The 13,310-nt window shown below is 37.2% G+C and overlaps 1 protein-coding gene across 1 annotated transcript; it reads left to right on the top strand.

Moving 5' to 3' along the window:
• The first annotated feature begins 232 nt into the window (after positions 1-232).
• LOC137715982 (histone H3.2) lies at positions 233-915 on the top strand. Its single transcript, XM_068455363.1, has one exon. It carries the CDS (start codon positions 315-317, stop codon positions 723-725), a length of 411 nt encoding a protein of 136 aa, XP_068311464.1. The 5' UTR covers positions 233-314; the 3' UTR covers positions 726-915.
• The last annotated feature ends 12,395 nt before the right edge of the window (positions 916-13,310 follow it).

The raw sequence follows: 13,310 nt of genomic DNA, 5'->3' as shown, positions 1-13,310 counted from the left end.
CGACAAACAATGAAAATCCAGTTGCCGCTGAAATAAACCAATCCCATTGGACAACGAGCAGAGCACACGGATCCCTATCCGCTCTACTCCACCAGATAAATCTTCACCGTTGATAACAAGAACCAATCAACGCTTCATATTCGCTCATTCAAAGTTTCAAAATTTCCCAAATATTTCAACTCGCGCTTCTTTTGCTCCTCCACTCTATAAATAATTCCGATCAGATATTTCTAAATTCACAAATTCATCGCATTTTCTCGTTGGTTTTCCCGAGAAACAAACAGCCCAAACCTCCCAAAGTCCTTCAATCCCAAATGGCTCGCACCAAGCAGACTGCCCGCAAGTCCACCGGAGGCAAAGCCCCAAGGAAGCAGCTGGCCACCAAGGCTGCCCGGAAGTCGGCTCCGGCGACCGGGGGAGTGAAGAAACCCCACCGCTTCAGGCCCGGAACTGTGGCGCTGAGGGAGATCAGGAAGTACCAGAAGAGCACTGAGCTCCTGATCCGCAAGCTTCCGTTCCAGAGGCTGGTGAGGGAGATCGCCCAAGACTTCAAGACCGATCTGAGGTTCCAGAGCAGCGCTGTGGCGGCGCTTCAGGAGGCGGCGGAGGCGTACTTGGTTGGTCTGTTCGAGGACACCAACCTGTGCGCGATTCATGCCAAGAGGGTCACAATCATGCCCAAGGACATCCAGCTCGCTCGTAGGATCAGAGGCGAGAGGGCTTAAGATAAAAAAAATCCCCAATTTCTAGGGTTTCTAGTTTCGATAATTTGTTGTCGAGGGTTTTAATTTTTATCTACGATTAGGATTTTAATGAAATATGGTTGTTGCTTACAATCATGGATTAGCTGCTGTGCTTGAATTTGTATATTGTTTTGTGATTTGAATCGAAATATTTGCAGTTTCTTTAATTAAACTGTGTAATTCTATGTTACCAAAAAAAAAAAAAAACTGTTTCTACAGTGTTTGTCTAAATCGTTCCCGGTAAACCCCACACCACCTAGTACTAGGCATGGTAATTTTTTTATAACCCATTACGTTGATATAAAATGATAAAAAAATAATAGAGTTTTAATCAATTTGTTGGAAATTTGTAATTGTGTTTATTTATTGTACATTGTATGGTTAAAAATTATTTAGTATCTAATGAAAATTGATCATATGATGTACAATGAATGTATATAATTACGGATTTTCTTGGATCCTTAGGAAAAGGATGCTCATTGGATCCTTATTTGGTTATTCGTTTCAAATATAATAAGATATTTTTTTTCAAATCTAAATGTATAATGCTACATTTATTGTGCTATCATTTGTACTGTTTCTTTAGAAATAGGGTTTGTCAACACATGTGAGTCTATCTCTATTAAAGAAATAATACAAATGATAGTACAATTGGATAGAAAGGATAGTATTTTTGAATCTAGATATCTTGCATTATTAGTCGACCAAGCACGAAATGACACTACTCGTTAACAAATCAGATGTTATTGGGTTACTTGTTAACGACCCATTAAAATAACGGGTTTGACGCAGCATAACTCGTTAAGAATTTGAAATAACAGATATGATATAAAAACTACACGAACATAACAAACACGATTCGTTTGTCAACTCTACCTAGCACTCTATGTGGCCCAACCTCCCCCACGACCTCATTGATCCTATCCACCACCGCCTTGATTTCTTCTCTGGTTCCGTCACACCCCCTCCTTTACGACCAATTCTCACCCGATGCCTGACCCGAATATTATGATGTCGGCAACGAGGAGAGAAACCAGAAAAGAGAAGGGGGAGCAAGAGATCGACCAACAGAAGAAGCATCGTGCCTTTTTGTAAGTTACCTTTTTGTAAGTTAGGATTTCTCTAAGATTTCATGCGTTTTATAGGTATCTCCATATCCACTCCATTAAGACAGACATAATAGATATGGATTATGAAAACCCAAACCCATTTGATCTAATTTAATTTGAATCCTACTAGAATAAAACACTCGAGATATACTAACCCGTGGGTCCAAATGGTCATCCCAATGTGGGCGGCAAAGAGTTGTGAATACTCGTACATTCCCGTTGCATATCGGACGCGTACTGATCGTTCAGTCCTCGAGGTAGGCTGTATATGTACTCCTCTCTCAGTTTTCATTCATGTTGTGAATATTGTTTCTTATCTGGGAGAGGAGTCGGATACAAAGTTTGCATCGACAACCGAACGAGCCCTACACTTCTCAAATATGCTTCAGAGTGTACGAGTCACCACAACTCTTTTCCCCTCACAGCGGCGTTCGATACTGGTTGATGGCTTGAAGTCTTGAATGGTCTATGTTTTTTGTTTGTTTTACCTTCACCTTATTGGGTTATATAGGGAGGTTGGGATGAATTCTTTTTTGGGAGGGTACTATGGTAATTTGACGAGTTTTACGATGGAGAATACATATTTGACCAACGAAAGATGCCAAAAGAAAGGAGGGCTGCTATTGTGCTTAGATAAGATGGAATCTGTGCATTTTCAATTTATAAGGAAAAATAGTAACTAAAAATTTAAAATCTGAGACCATTATAATAAGGTTCAATTTGCGCGTTTTAAGTTCATATGAAACAAGTAATTGAAAAAATAATATCCATGACCATTATATTTCGATAACATTGGATTTGTACGTTTTGAGTTCATAAGAAAAAAGAGGAACTGAACAATTAAAATCCAAAGTCATTATGTTTCATTAAGGCCGAATCTGAGCGTTTTGAGTTCATAAGGAAAATTAGTAATTGAAAATTCAATTCCAATACCAGTACGTTTCGATAATACCGAATATGTGAAAGGAAAACGAGTAACTGAAAAATTAAAATCCGAGTATTTATGTTTTTTTTATAAGGACGAATTTGTGCATTTAGAGTTCATAAGGAAAATTAGTAATTGAAAATTCAATTCCAATACCATTACGTTTTGATAAGACCAAATATGTGAAAGGAAAAAGAGTAATCGAAAAATTAAAATCCGAGTATTTATGTTTTTTTATAAGGACGAATTTGTGCATTTAGAGTTCAAAAGGAAAATGAGTAACTGAGAAATTAAAACTTGAGGCCATTATATTTCGATAAGACGAATCTGTATGTTTTGAGTTTAAAAGGAAAATAGTAATTGAAACTAAATTTGAGGGCCATTATGTTATGATAAGAGCAATTGTGTACGTTTTGAGTTTATAAGAAAAATGACTAACCAAAAAATTAAAACCAATACCATTATGATTCTACGAAGAATTCTGGACATTTATTTCATAAGGAAAAAATGTAACTAAAAAAATTAAAACACGAGAATGTTATGTTTTTATAAGACCGAATCTGTGCATTCTCAGTTCATAAGAAAAAAGAGTAACTAAAAATTAAAATCCTGTGACCATTATCTTTTGATAAGGCGAGTATGTGCACTTTGCATTCATAAGGAAAAAAGTAACTGAAATATCAAAACATGAAATTGTTATGTTTCGATAAGACCGAATATGTGCGTTTTGAGTTCATAAGAAAAAAGAGTAATTAAAAATTTAAATCCCGTGGCCATTGTCTTTTGATAAGACCAAGTATGTGCACTTTGTGTTCATAAGGAAAAAAAATGTAACTCAAATATCAAAACAAGGGATGTTTATGCTATGATAAGACCAAATATGTGCGTTTTGAGTTTGTAAGAAAAAAGAATAACTGAAAATTAAAATCCGGTGGCCATTATCCTTTGATAAGATCGAGTATGTGCACCTTGCGATAAGGAAAAAAAGTAATTGTAATATCAAAACACGAGACTGTTATGTTTTGATAAGGCTGAATATGTGCGTTTTGAGTTCATAAAGAAAAAGAGTAACTGAAAAAACATAAAATATGTGGCCATTTCGATAAGAACAAAAGCATGCGTTTGGCGTTGAAGAAAAAAGAGTACATGAAAAAATTGAAACACGAAAATCCTTTTGTTCAAAAATTCCAAATACATGAGTTTTGAATTCATAAGAAAAAAATTTGAGTGAGAAATTTAAAATCCGAGGCCATTTTTTTGTTATAAGACTCGTTGTGTACGTTTTGAGTTCATAAGAAAAACTAAGTCCAAGGCCATCATATTTCTGTCTTGTCAATTTGTGCGTTTTAAATTCATAAGAGAAAAGACTAACTGAAAATTTAAAACTAAGACCATTATGGTTCGATAAGAAGAAATCTGTGCATTTATAGTTTTATAAAGAAAAAGTGTACCTAGTAAATTAAAAAACGAGACCGCTATGTCGTTTTGAATTCAAAAAGAAAAAGAGTAAGTGACAAAATTATAGACGAAGTCATTATATTTCGATAAGATTGAATTTGAGTTCATAAGACGGAAAAGTAGTAACTGAAAATTAAAATCCATGGCCATTATGTTTTCACAAGGCCAATTATGTGTGTTAAAACCTTTAAGATCATATGGAAATCGAATAACCAGAGAATTAAAATCCAAGGCCATTATGTTTTGATAAGACTCAATCTGTTCATTTTGTATATATAAGAAAAAAAAGTTTACTGAAAAATTAAAATTTGAGGCTATACCTATACGTTGCTATAAAGACCAAATTTGTGCATTTTAGTGGTATATGTAAATGAGCCAAGTATATATAAAGGTGCACAAGATTGGCTCAAACAGACGACAAATGGAAGTGAGAAGTATTTTTAAAATAACTGAAAGCGATTTGTGTGTCCAAAACACTTGAATTGCATTTTGAAAGAAGCACTAGCTATGTGCATCTTGCATGAAGCGTATTTTTTTTTTTTTTGGATTCATTTGCATTTGTGTTAGGAATTGTTTCCCAAAACACTTTCAGTATTTAAAAGCACTTTCAAACAATGTAGCCTGCATTCATAGACTTGTACTCTTACCAATGTCCCAAACGCTTAAGTAAACACATAATCCCGTAAGAACTTTATCCCTGCCTTTGAGCAGTAAAAAATGGAATTTTCGAGAATGATTTGCAATGGCACTTGAATAAAAAAAGATAATAAAAAGACGACATGTTCTTTGAAAATTTAAATTGATTTGAACTTTCAGTTTGTTGGAGGAGACCATAGCGGCATAGTGCACTCAGTAGGGAGAAATTCAACATTAGATGAACCAATGGTGGAAATTTGTTAGCGTTTCCGGCTTCCCGATCTGTGAGCTCGTTGTCGATGAAGTAGCGCGAATTGCACCCTGTTGAAAATTTCGGGTTTAGGGTTTCGGGTCGTCACGTACTCCACCGGAATCAAGCTCAACTGTAGCAGGAACACTCATTGCCCTAGCTTCTTTTCTCCACTAAATTCCCGAGGTCTATCACCAAATGAACTAGACATTCCAACTCTTATTCAACATATTTATTTCAGTACTCTATCTCACTGTCACTCTACGTCAATCACCTCCAAATCCGCTTCACCGGCTCCTTCCTTCTTCTCTTCATTCTCAACAGCCGCCTCGTCACCACGCCTTCAGCCGGAATCAGGTTCAGCTGCAGCAGTGACACTATTTCATCGCACGCGCTCTTCTCTTCATTTCTCGCGGCGACACATGGCCTGGGCGTCTGGAAGTACTAGCACCAGGATCAGGATGCTGAGACTGAGCCACTGCCACAGTGGTTTCATTCCGGTGATTAGATGACACCACACAGTCGTCACATCCTCCGCCGTAATCAGGCACAGCTGCTACTGCATCAGGCACAGCTGCAGCAGCAGCACCCATTGCCCGAGCTCGCTTTTTTTTAGCTATGATTGACTCATGGCATGGATTTGAAGTACTTGCATCGTAATCATGATGACCCACAACCATAGTGGTCCTGTTCCGGTGATCCAACGGCACAACGGAATCGTCACGATCCGTTTCTCCTTGAGGCAGGCTTTGAATCTGTTCATCATCTTCCAGATGAGAAATATTGTTCTCATCATCAAGGGAAACGTTTTCGTCATTGTCTGACGGACGGTCCACTTCCTCGGCATAACTGGACTCTGGGATATCAACAATTGAAGGGGCAACATACTGTGGACTGGCATCATTAGGCATGACTTCCTCATAGGTGAGGGTGAGGGTGATGGTGATTGTGAATGAATCCATGATGTGATTGATTGAAGTGAAAACTTGAGAAGTTGGAGGGTGAAAAGAATTGAGATCGAAACTCAACAGTACAAAAGATAACAGTTGAGCAAGTACACAAGGAAAATTACTTGAAGGGTCGATTGTTTTCTTTGTTCATCTTAGCTTTCACACTATTGGGTTATATAAAGAGGTTTAGATAATTTCTTAGGGTACAATGGTCTTTTCACAAGTTTTTCCAGGATGAGTATGACTAATCAAAGATGCCAATATACATAGTGGATCACAAAAGATGCCAAAAGAGGAAAGACATCTCAATAAGATTAAATTTATACGCGTCATGAATTCATAAGGAAAAAGAGTAAATGAAAATTAAAATATAAGACCTTTATTTTTCAACAATACAAATATGTATTTTTTTGGGAGGCTGGTACAATGGTAATTACACGAGTTTTGCGACGGAGAACAAATATTGAACCAACGAAAGATGTCAAAAGAGGGAATGCCATTATGTTTCGATAAGACTTAATTTGTGGTTTTGAGTTTAGAAGAAAATAGAGTAATAGATATATTAAAATCTAAGGCTATTTAGTTTTGATAAGACCAAATCTATGCATTTTTTCAAGAGGCCACAACTATAATTTTACAAGTTTTTTCACAGACAATACTCACTGCTCAAACGGAAGATGCCAAAATGCATAGTGGGCCACAAAGGATGACAAAAGAGGAAAGACGTTTCGATAAGATTAAATCCATGCATTATGAGTTAAAGAGGAGTAACCGAAAAATTAAAATATAAGGTCATGATGTTTCGATAAGATCAAATCGAAGCGTTCTTTTTTGGAAGGCCAGTATAACAGTAATTCTGTGAATTTTTTCATTGAAATAAAGATTGAACCAACGAAAGATGCCAAAAGAGGGAAGGTCCTTATATTTCGATAAGACAAAATCCATTGAGTTAATAAGGAAAAAGAGTAACAGAAAAATTAAAATCTGAGGTCATTTTGTTTCGATAAGATCAAATCTATGCATTTTTTCAAGAGGGTACAAACATAATTTCACGAGATTTTTCATAGATAATACCTACTGCTCTAACCAATACACCGTGTGTGACAACACGTCCCTACTTTTACGATTTTATTAATTTTAAAAGAGTGAATTGACGAAAATGCTCCTATAGGCAAGAATTTTGATTTCCATTAACCATCGTTTAGAGAGATGTATGACCTATTCTTTTGGCGTATTTGCATAGTACTAACGATACAAACACGTAGGCGCAAACGGAACGTAATTTGGAGTTATAACGAAGGAGTTATTAACGAACGAAGTTATGGGCGAAATGGTCATTTGACCATAATCTGGAATGCTCCATAAAATTTGGAAGCGCCACATGGACGGCTGTGATGTAGAAAAGAAAGAGATGAATGGCTGGGATTAAAAAAAAAAAAAATAGAAACTATCGGATGGCAGCAAGAGAAAGGGGGGAGATAGGAGCTTTGGGAAAGAAAAGGAGGGGAGGTTGGCCAAATGGGGGAGGGAGAGAGAAAGTGGATGGGCCAATGGGAAGAGAAGAAAGGAGGGAAATGAGGGAAGGAGAAAAGGAAGGTGAAAACCGGGTTCCCCTTGACCCGTGCAACCCGACCTGTTTCTTCCATCTTTTCCGATGGTTTTCCATCGAATTTCCAACGAATTATACCGATTTACCATACCCAATCATCATCTCGCCACTCTCTCTTCCATTTTCACCCAAAATTAGAAGGAATTTAAGGGTAGATTTAGGGAAAAACGGACGGTGGTTCGTGGGGGTGTACGTCAGTGATCCGCCAATCATGAAGCTAATGCAGCTAATTACCACTACCAATAGACTCCCCTCAACCTCAGGAACAAAGCCCAAGTAGTGGAGGAGGCGTCGGATCGAGTATGGAGGTTGAATCAAAGCACACCCAATTCTAGGGTTCCGGCGGTTAGTGGGCGATTTAATGGGTTTCCAGCCCAAATTGGACTTCGGCCCATGTATGAAAGTTGTTCCTCTCATTGAACTTTACTTGCTCGTAAAATTTGGTAGTTTTTAGTGTTAGTCGGAAAATTGGGTTTCCATTCATCGGAAACCGCCACCTGCAACAGCGCGTGCGGTGACACGTGGCCAGTGGGCCGATATTGTCTTTTTACACAGAATTCGATATTTTAAATCCGTAATTAATATCCATTCAATGTGATTCAATTGTTAAAGATCAATATTGAATATTTCCGCTACTTGAATATTTTCGAGAATGGATTAGACATGAATTGTGAACTACGAAAGACTTGATCTCGTTCAAGGGTACATAGGCAGGCTAACGGGAGTTAGATGCAGCCTTAAAATAACTGAGATTAATCTTTTGTTGAAAATTTGTCTAAGAAAAGGAATTGGGTGAATAATTTTTAAAAAATTTATGTTTTTGTTAAATAATTTGGGTTATAGATTTTGTGAGTAACTAAGAATTAAATAAAAGAATTGCGATTAATAAATAAGCAAGAGTTTAATTTTAGCCTATCACCGCAATTATTTTTCGAAATAAATTTTTCGGGTTGGGGCGTTACACTATGGACCACAAAAGATGCCAAAAGAGGGAAGATGTTTCGATAAGATTAAATCTGTGCGTCATGAATTTATGAGGAGAAAGAGTAACTGAAAATAAAAAGGCCATTATGTTTTGATAACACAAATTTATGCATTTTTTTGGGAGGCCGGTACAATAGGAGCTTCACGAGTTTTCCCGCGGCGAATGAAGATAAAAACAATGAAAGGAGCCATTGCCAAAAGAGGGAAGGCCATTATGTTTCGGTAAGATCAAATTCGTGTATTTTGAATTCATAAGAAAAATGGTTAACATAAAAACTAAAATCTGAGGCCATTTTGTTTTGATAAGACAAAATCTATGCATTTTTTCAAAAGGGTAAAATTGTAGATTCACGATTTTTTTCACAGATAATACCAACTGCTCCAACGAAAGATGCCAAAATACATAATAGCAAGGTTCTAGAAAACGCTAGGCGCTAGTCGGGCGGCAGGCTAACGCCTAGGCAGGCACCTAGGCGGCCCAGGCGGATTGAGGTAAATTTCTTGTATATCTTGTAAATAAGTGCATATTGACACTTACAAAAAATTATACTTGTATGAAATCCATGAATAAGATAATAAAAGAATGATAAAATTCAAAAAGAGTATCCAACAAGTCCAAATTTAAAAATACATTAAGCATATATGCCATATAACCATAGTGAGGAGTATTGTAGAATGACACATATACAACAAGTTCACAATTTAAAACAACATAAAATGGAAAATAAGAGGAAAATAAGGAAATTTAGTAATGTAAGATACTTATCTTTAGCATCTCGGAATTTAAGTTAATACACAACACACTTATTCTATAAAATTAACAAAATTTCAAGGTATAATTAGAACTTAGACTTTAAACAAATTTCACAAAAAAAAAAAAAAAAAAAAAAACCCACCCAGCCGCCTAGCACCGCCTAGAGCCACCTCAATTTTTCCAGCCATTTTGCACAAAATCGCCTCGGTTCCAAGGCGTTTTTTAGAACATTGCATAATAGACCACAAAAGATGCCAAAAGAGAGAAGACGTTTCAATAAGATTAAATTTGGTTGTTATGCGTTCATAAGGAGAAAATTAAAATATGAGGCCACTATGTTTCGATAAGACAGTAATTTCATGAGTTTGCCACAAAGAATAAATGTTGAACCAACAGAAGATGTAAAAAGAGGGAAGGCCATTATGCTTTGATAAGACCAAATTTAAGTGTTTGTTTAAGAGGGTACAACTGTAATTTCCAATTTTTCCACAGATAATACCTACTGGTCCAACAAAAGATGCCAAAATATATGTGGACCACAAAAATGCCAAAAGAGGGAAGACGTTTCGATAATATTAAATTTGTGTGTTAAGCGTTAATAAGGAGAAAGAGTAACTGAAAATTAAAATATGAGACCATTATGCTTCGATAAGAAACACTTGTGCATTTTTTCGGGAGGCCGGTACAACGGTTATTTCATGAGTTTTATCATGGAGAATAAAAATTTAGCCAACAAAAGATGTCAAATGATCAGGGAAGGCCATATGCTTCAATAAGACCAAATCCGTGTGTTTTAAGTTCTTAAAGAAAAAGAGTAATATACAAATTAAAAGATGAGGTCATTTTGTTTCGAGAAGATCAATACTCTGTTGTCCACATGTTAGGCTTAAAAATTCGCCACAGTTGAGAGGGCGTGTTGAGAATGAATCACACGTTGATAGGAGGAGGGTAAAGGGACACCTCATACTTGAATATCATAGTTAGTTTGGATAACTGTAATTCTGTTCAATTGTTTTGTAACTAATCATTGTGTTAGTGGGTTAATCTAGTGTTATTAGTCACTAAGCTTATTTAGCAAAGTGTATATATACTCAATTGTAATTACTTCCTCGTTGAGTAATGAAATACAGAGAGCATTCTTTCTATCTGAGGGACCTTGCATGGACTTATAAGTAAGTTGGGCTACTCCTCGTATTGCCAATTGGTTTTATGGTGGAATCTCAACTTTCTTCACCGAAGTCTAAAATTGTCATTAGCAGCTACCAATCGCTTACGCAAACACACAGTTTCATAGCAAACTTTATAATTCTTAATAATATATCTAAACTAAAGCGAGACTTGGAGAGCAAAACCACGAATTAGTCCATTAACAAAATATTAATAACCCTCAGTTTGGATGTAATGCAAATAACGCCGGTTTTAACCAGTTCTGGTATAGGGGAATGGATACGGTGGAACTTGTACTTCCACTTTTCCTTCAAGCATCTGCACAACCTTCCTCATAGTAGGCCTAAGAGACGGGTCTTCTTGAATGCACCAAAATGCAGCCATCACGAAATTTTGCAGTTTCCATCGTTCAAGAAAGGTCTGGGGTTCATAATCTACTACAACATATAATTCTCCATTAACGTAGCAATTGTACACCCAATCTCTGAAATTTGCTTTCTCTTTGCAGTTATTTTCCATATCAGCGCTTCTCTTGCAAAAAATGATCTCTAGCAGTACAACGCCGAAGCTGTACACGTCAACTTTGGTAGTGATTGGCAACGTATGAAACCACTCAGGTGCAACATTAACTTTTGTTCCTCGAATGGCAGTATGAATCTGGTTCTGATTCATCGTCAAAATTGCCAATCCAAGATCAGAGTTCCTAGCATTGTAATAATCATTGAAGTATGTTCTCTGGCTTTATATCACAATGGATAATTTGCGTGCTGCACTCTTCATGCAAGTAAAGAATTGCTCTGGCAACTCCATGAGCAATTTCAATTCATTGTGTCCAACTCGGTTTCACATCAGCGAAAAGAAAGCTTGTTAATGGGCCATTGCTCAAGAATTCATAAACTAGTAATCTGTGTTGCCCCTCATCACAATATCCGAAAAGGCAAACCAGATTCTTGTGATGTGTCTGACCAAGTGCATTCAATTCTGTCATAAATTCCTTCTCAATATCATGTAGTACATAATTTAGCTTCTTCACCGCCACTAATTCGACACGGAATAAATTTGCAGTACCCCTTTGTCAATAACTCCAAAACCACCTTGTCCTAGTTCTTCCTTGAATCCGTTTATAGCTTCTCGAATCTCTTCATAGCTAAAAGAATGCAAATTTGAATCCGAAATTGTTTTGGACTCGAAATTTATTTCAGGTTGGCTGGGGAATTTGCTGATGGAGGCTTGCACTGTATTTTGTATTTGTTGAGTGGTCTGCTCTACTTGAGCACACAGATCTTCGAGTGGTGAATGACTAGCTTTTTGTTGGTTCGAGGTAAAAATTAGAGGATTTTTCCAGCCAAGATTGTAAGCATTATTTGAATAAGGATCATTTTGCTCCTGGTTGAACTCTGGGAACGATGCACTATAAGGACACAGCTCCCTCGGATGAGTAGGGTCAGAACATTTGGCAGACTTGCTGGCTTGATGGAGGGATGCCATGATCACGCATGAGTGTCTCGAGTTTATTTTCCAAAACTTGACATTTTATCAACTAATCCAGTACTATAATCTACATCATCCACACCTGTCTTTGAAGTTCCTTCGTTCCCCCACCGCTGGTCATTGCAAGTGAGTCAAAAAGGTCAAACGCCTCCTGCCGCGTTTTATTCATTAATGTACCTCCACAAGCTGAATCAAGCATTCTTTTCTCTGGAAGTTTGAGTCCCTCGTAGAAACAATACACCAGCATCGAGTCAGTAACGCCATGATCCGGACACTTGTATAATATTTTCTCAAATCTGTCCCAAGCTTTTTGAAACGGTTCTTGCTCTCCCTGAGCAAAGTTCATGAATTCTCTCCTCAGTTGGATAATTTTATGCCAGGGAAAGTATTTCTCGAGGAATTTCTGTGCTAGTTGCTCCCAAGAGTGGATGGATTCGGGCGGCAAAGAGTCGAGCCATGACTTGGCTCTATCTTTCAGCGAAGTAGGGAACAGTTTCAATCTCATAACCTCTTGGTTGACTTGGTTGATTCCGATAATCTTACATAAGTCATGAACTCGTAATGTGCAGGTATGGATTTTCGTCAGACATCCCGTAAAAGGTAGGCAACATCTGAATCCATTCAAGGTCCAATTGAAATGAACCTTGTACCTCCGGTATAACAATGCATGATCGACAGTCGAATGTTGGCATCAAGTAGTCCTTTAAGGTACGAGGGGGAACAGCAGCAGGTTGTGACGCCATCGATCTCCTCTTGTTCTTCTTCTAGCTCCTCCTCTGGCTTAAGGTACGGGTAGGAGCATTTGCTATGATATACCGGAAAACATAAAAACTGTCACTGAAATTATCATAAAATTTAATTCAAAATAAAGCACACAATTCTGCAACGATGCCAAAAACTTGTGTGTTTTAGATATATTGGAAGAAATAGAGATATAGATCAATCTGACAACAAACTGTAATGGCAAGTGCACAAGATCACGCCTAATTTAGCATGTCGAGCACGAGGTCATTCTGGCAGATTGAAGAATTTTAACCTTGAAGTACGCATCTTCTAACCTAGAATTTAACCCTTAATTAACCTAGAATTGCTTCACGATTATTAAGAATACAACATTGTAGAGATATATAATCAATAGACTGTCATACTAGGGAGGGTTGCACCATGCCCTAGTAAAAAGAAGATACTGAGCCGTGACAATTTTCGTAAGCAAAAACATAAGAGAAGAAATTAA

This window comes from Pyrus communis, chromosome 14 (genome assembly GCF_963583255.1).
Source record: "Pyrus communis chromosome 14, drPyrComm1.1, whole genome shotgun sequence".
In the NCBI taxonomy this organism is placed as follows: Eukaryota; Viridiplantae; Streptophyta; class Magnoliopsida; order Rosales; family Rosaceae; genus Pyrus; species Pyrus communis.
Note: the sequence above shows the minus strand (reverse complement) of the source record. Positions and strands in the feature narration are given on the sequence as shown.

Coding starts and splice junctions, on each gene's coding strand:
- LOC137715982 (XM_068455363.1), top strand. CDS start 315: ATGGCTCGCACCAAGCAGACTGCCCGCAAGTCCACCGGAGGCAAAGCC.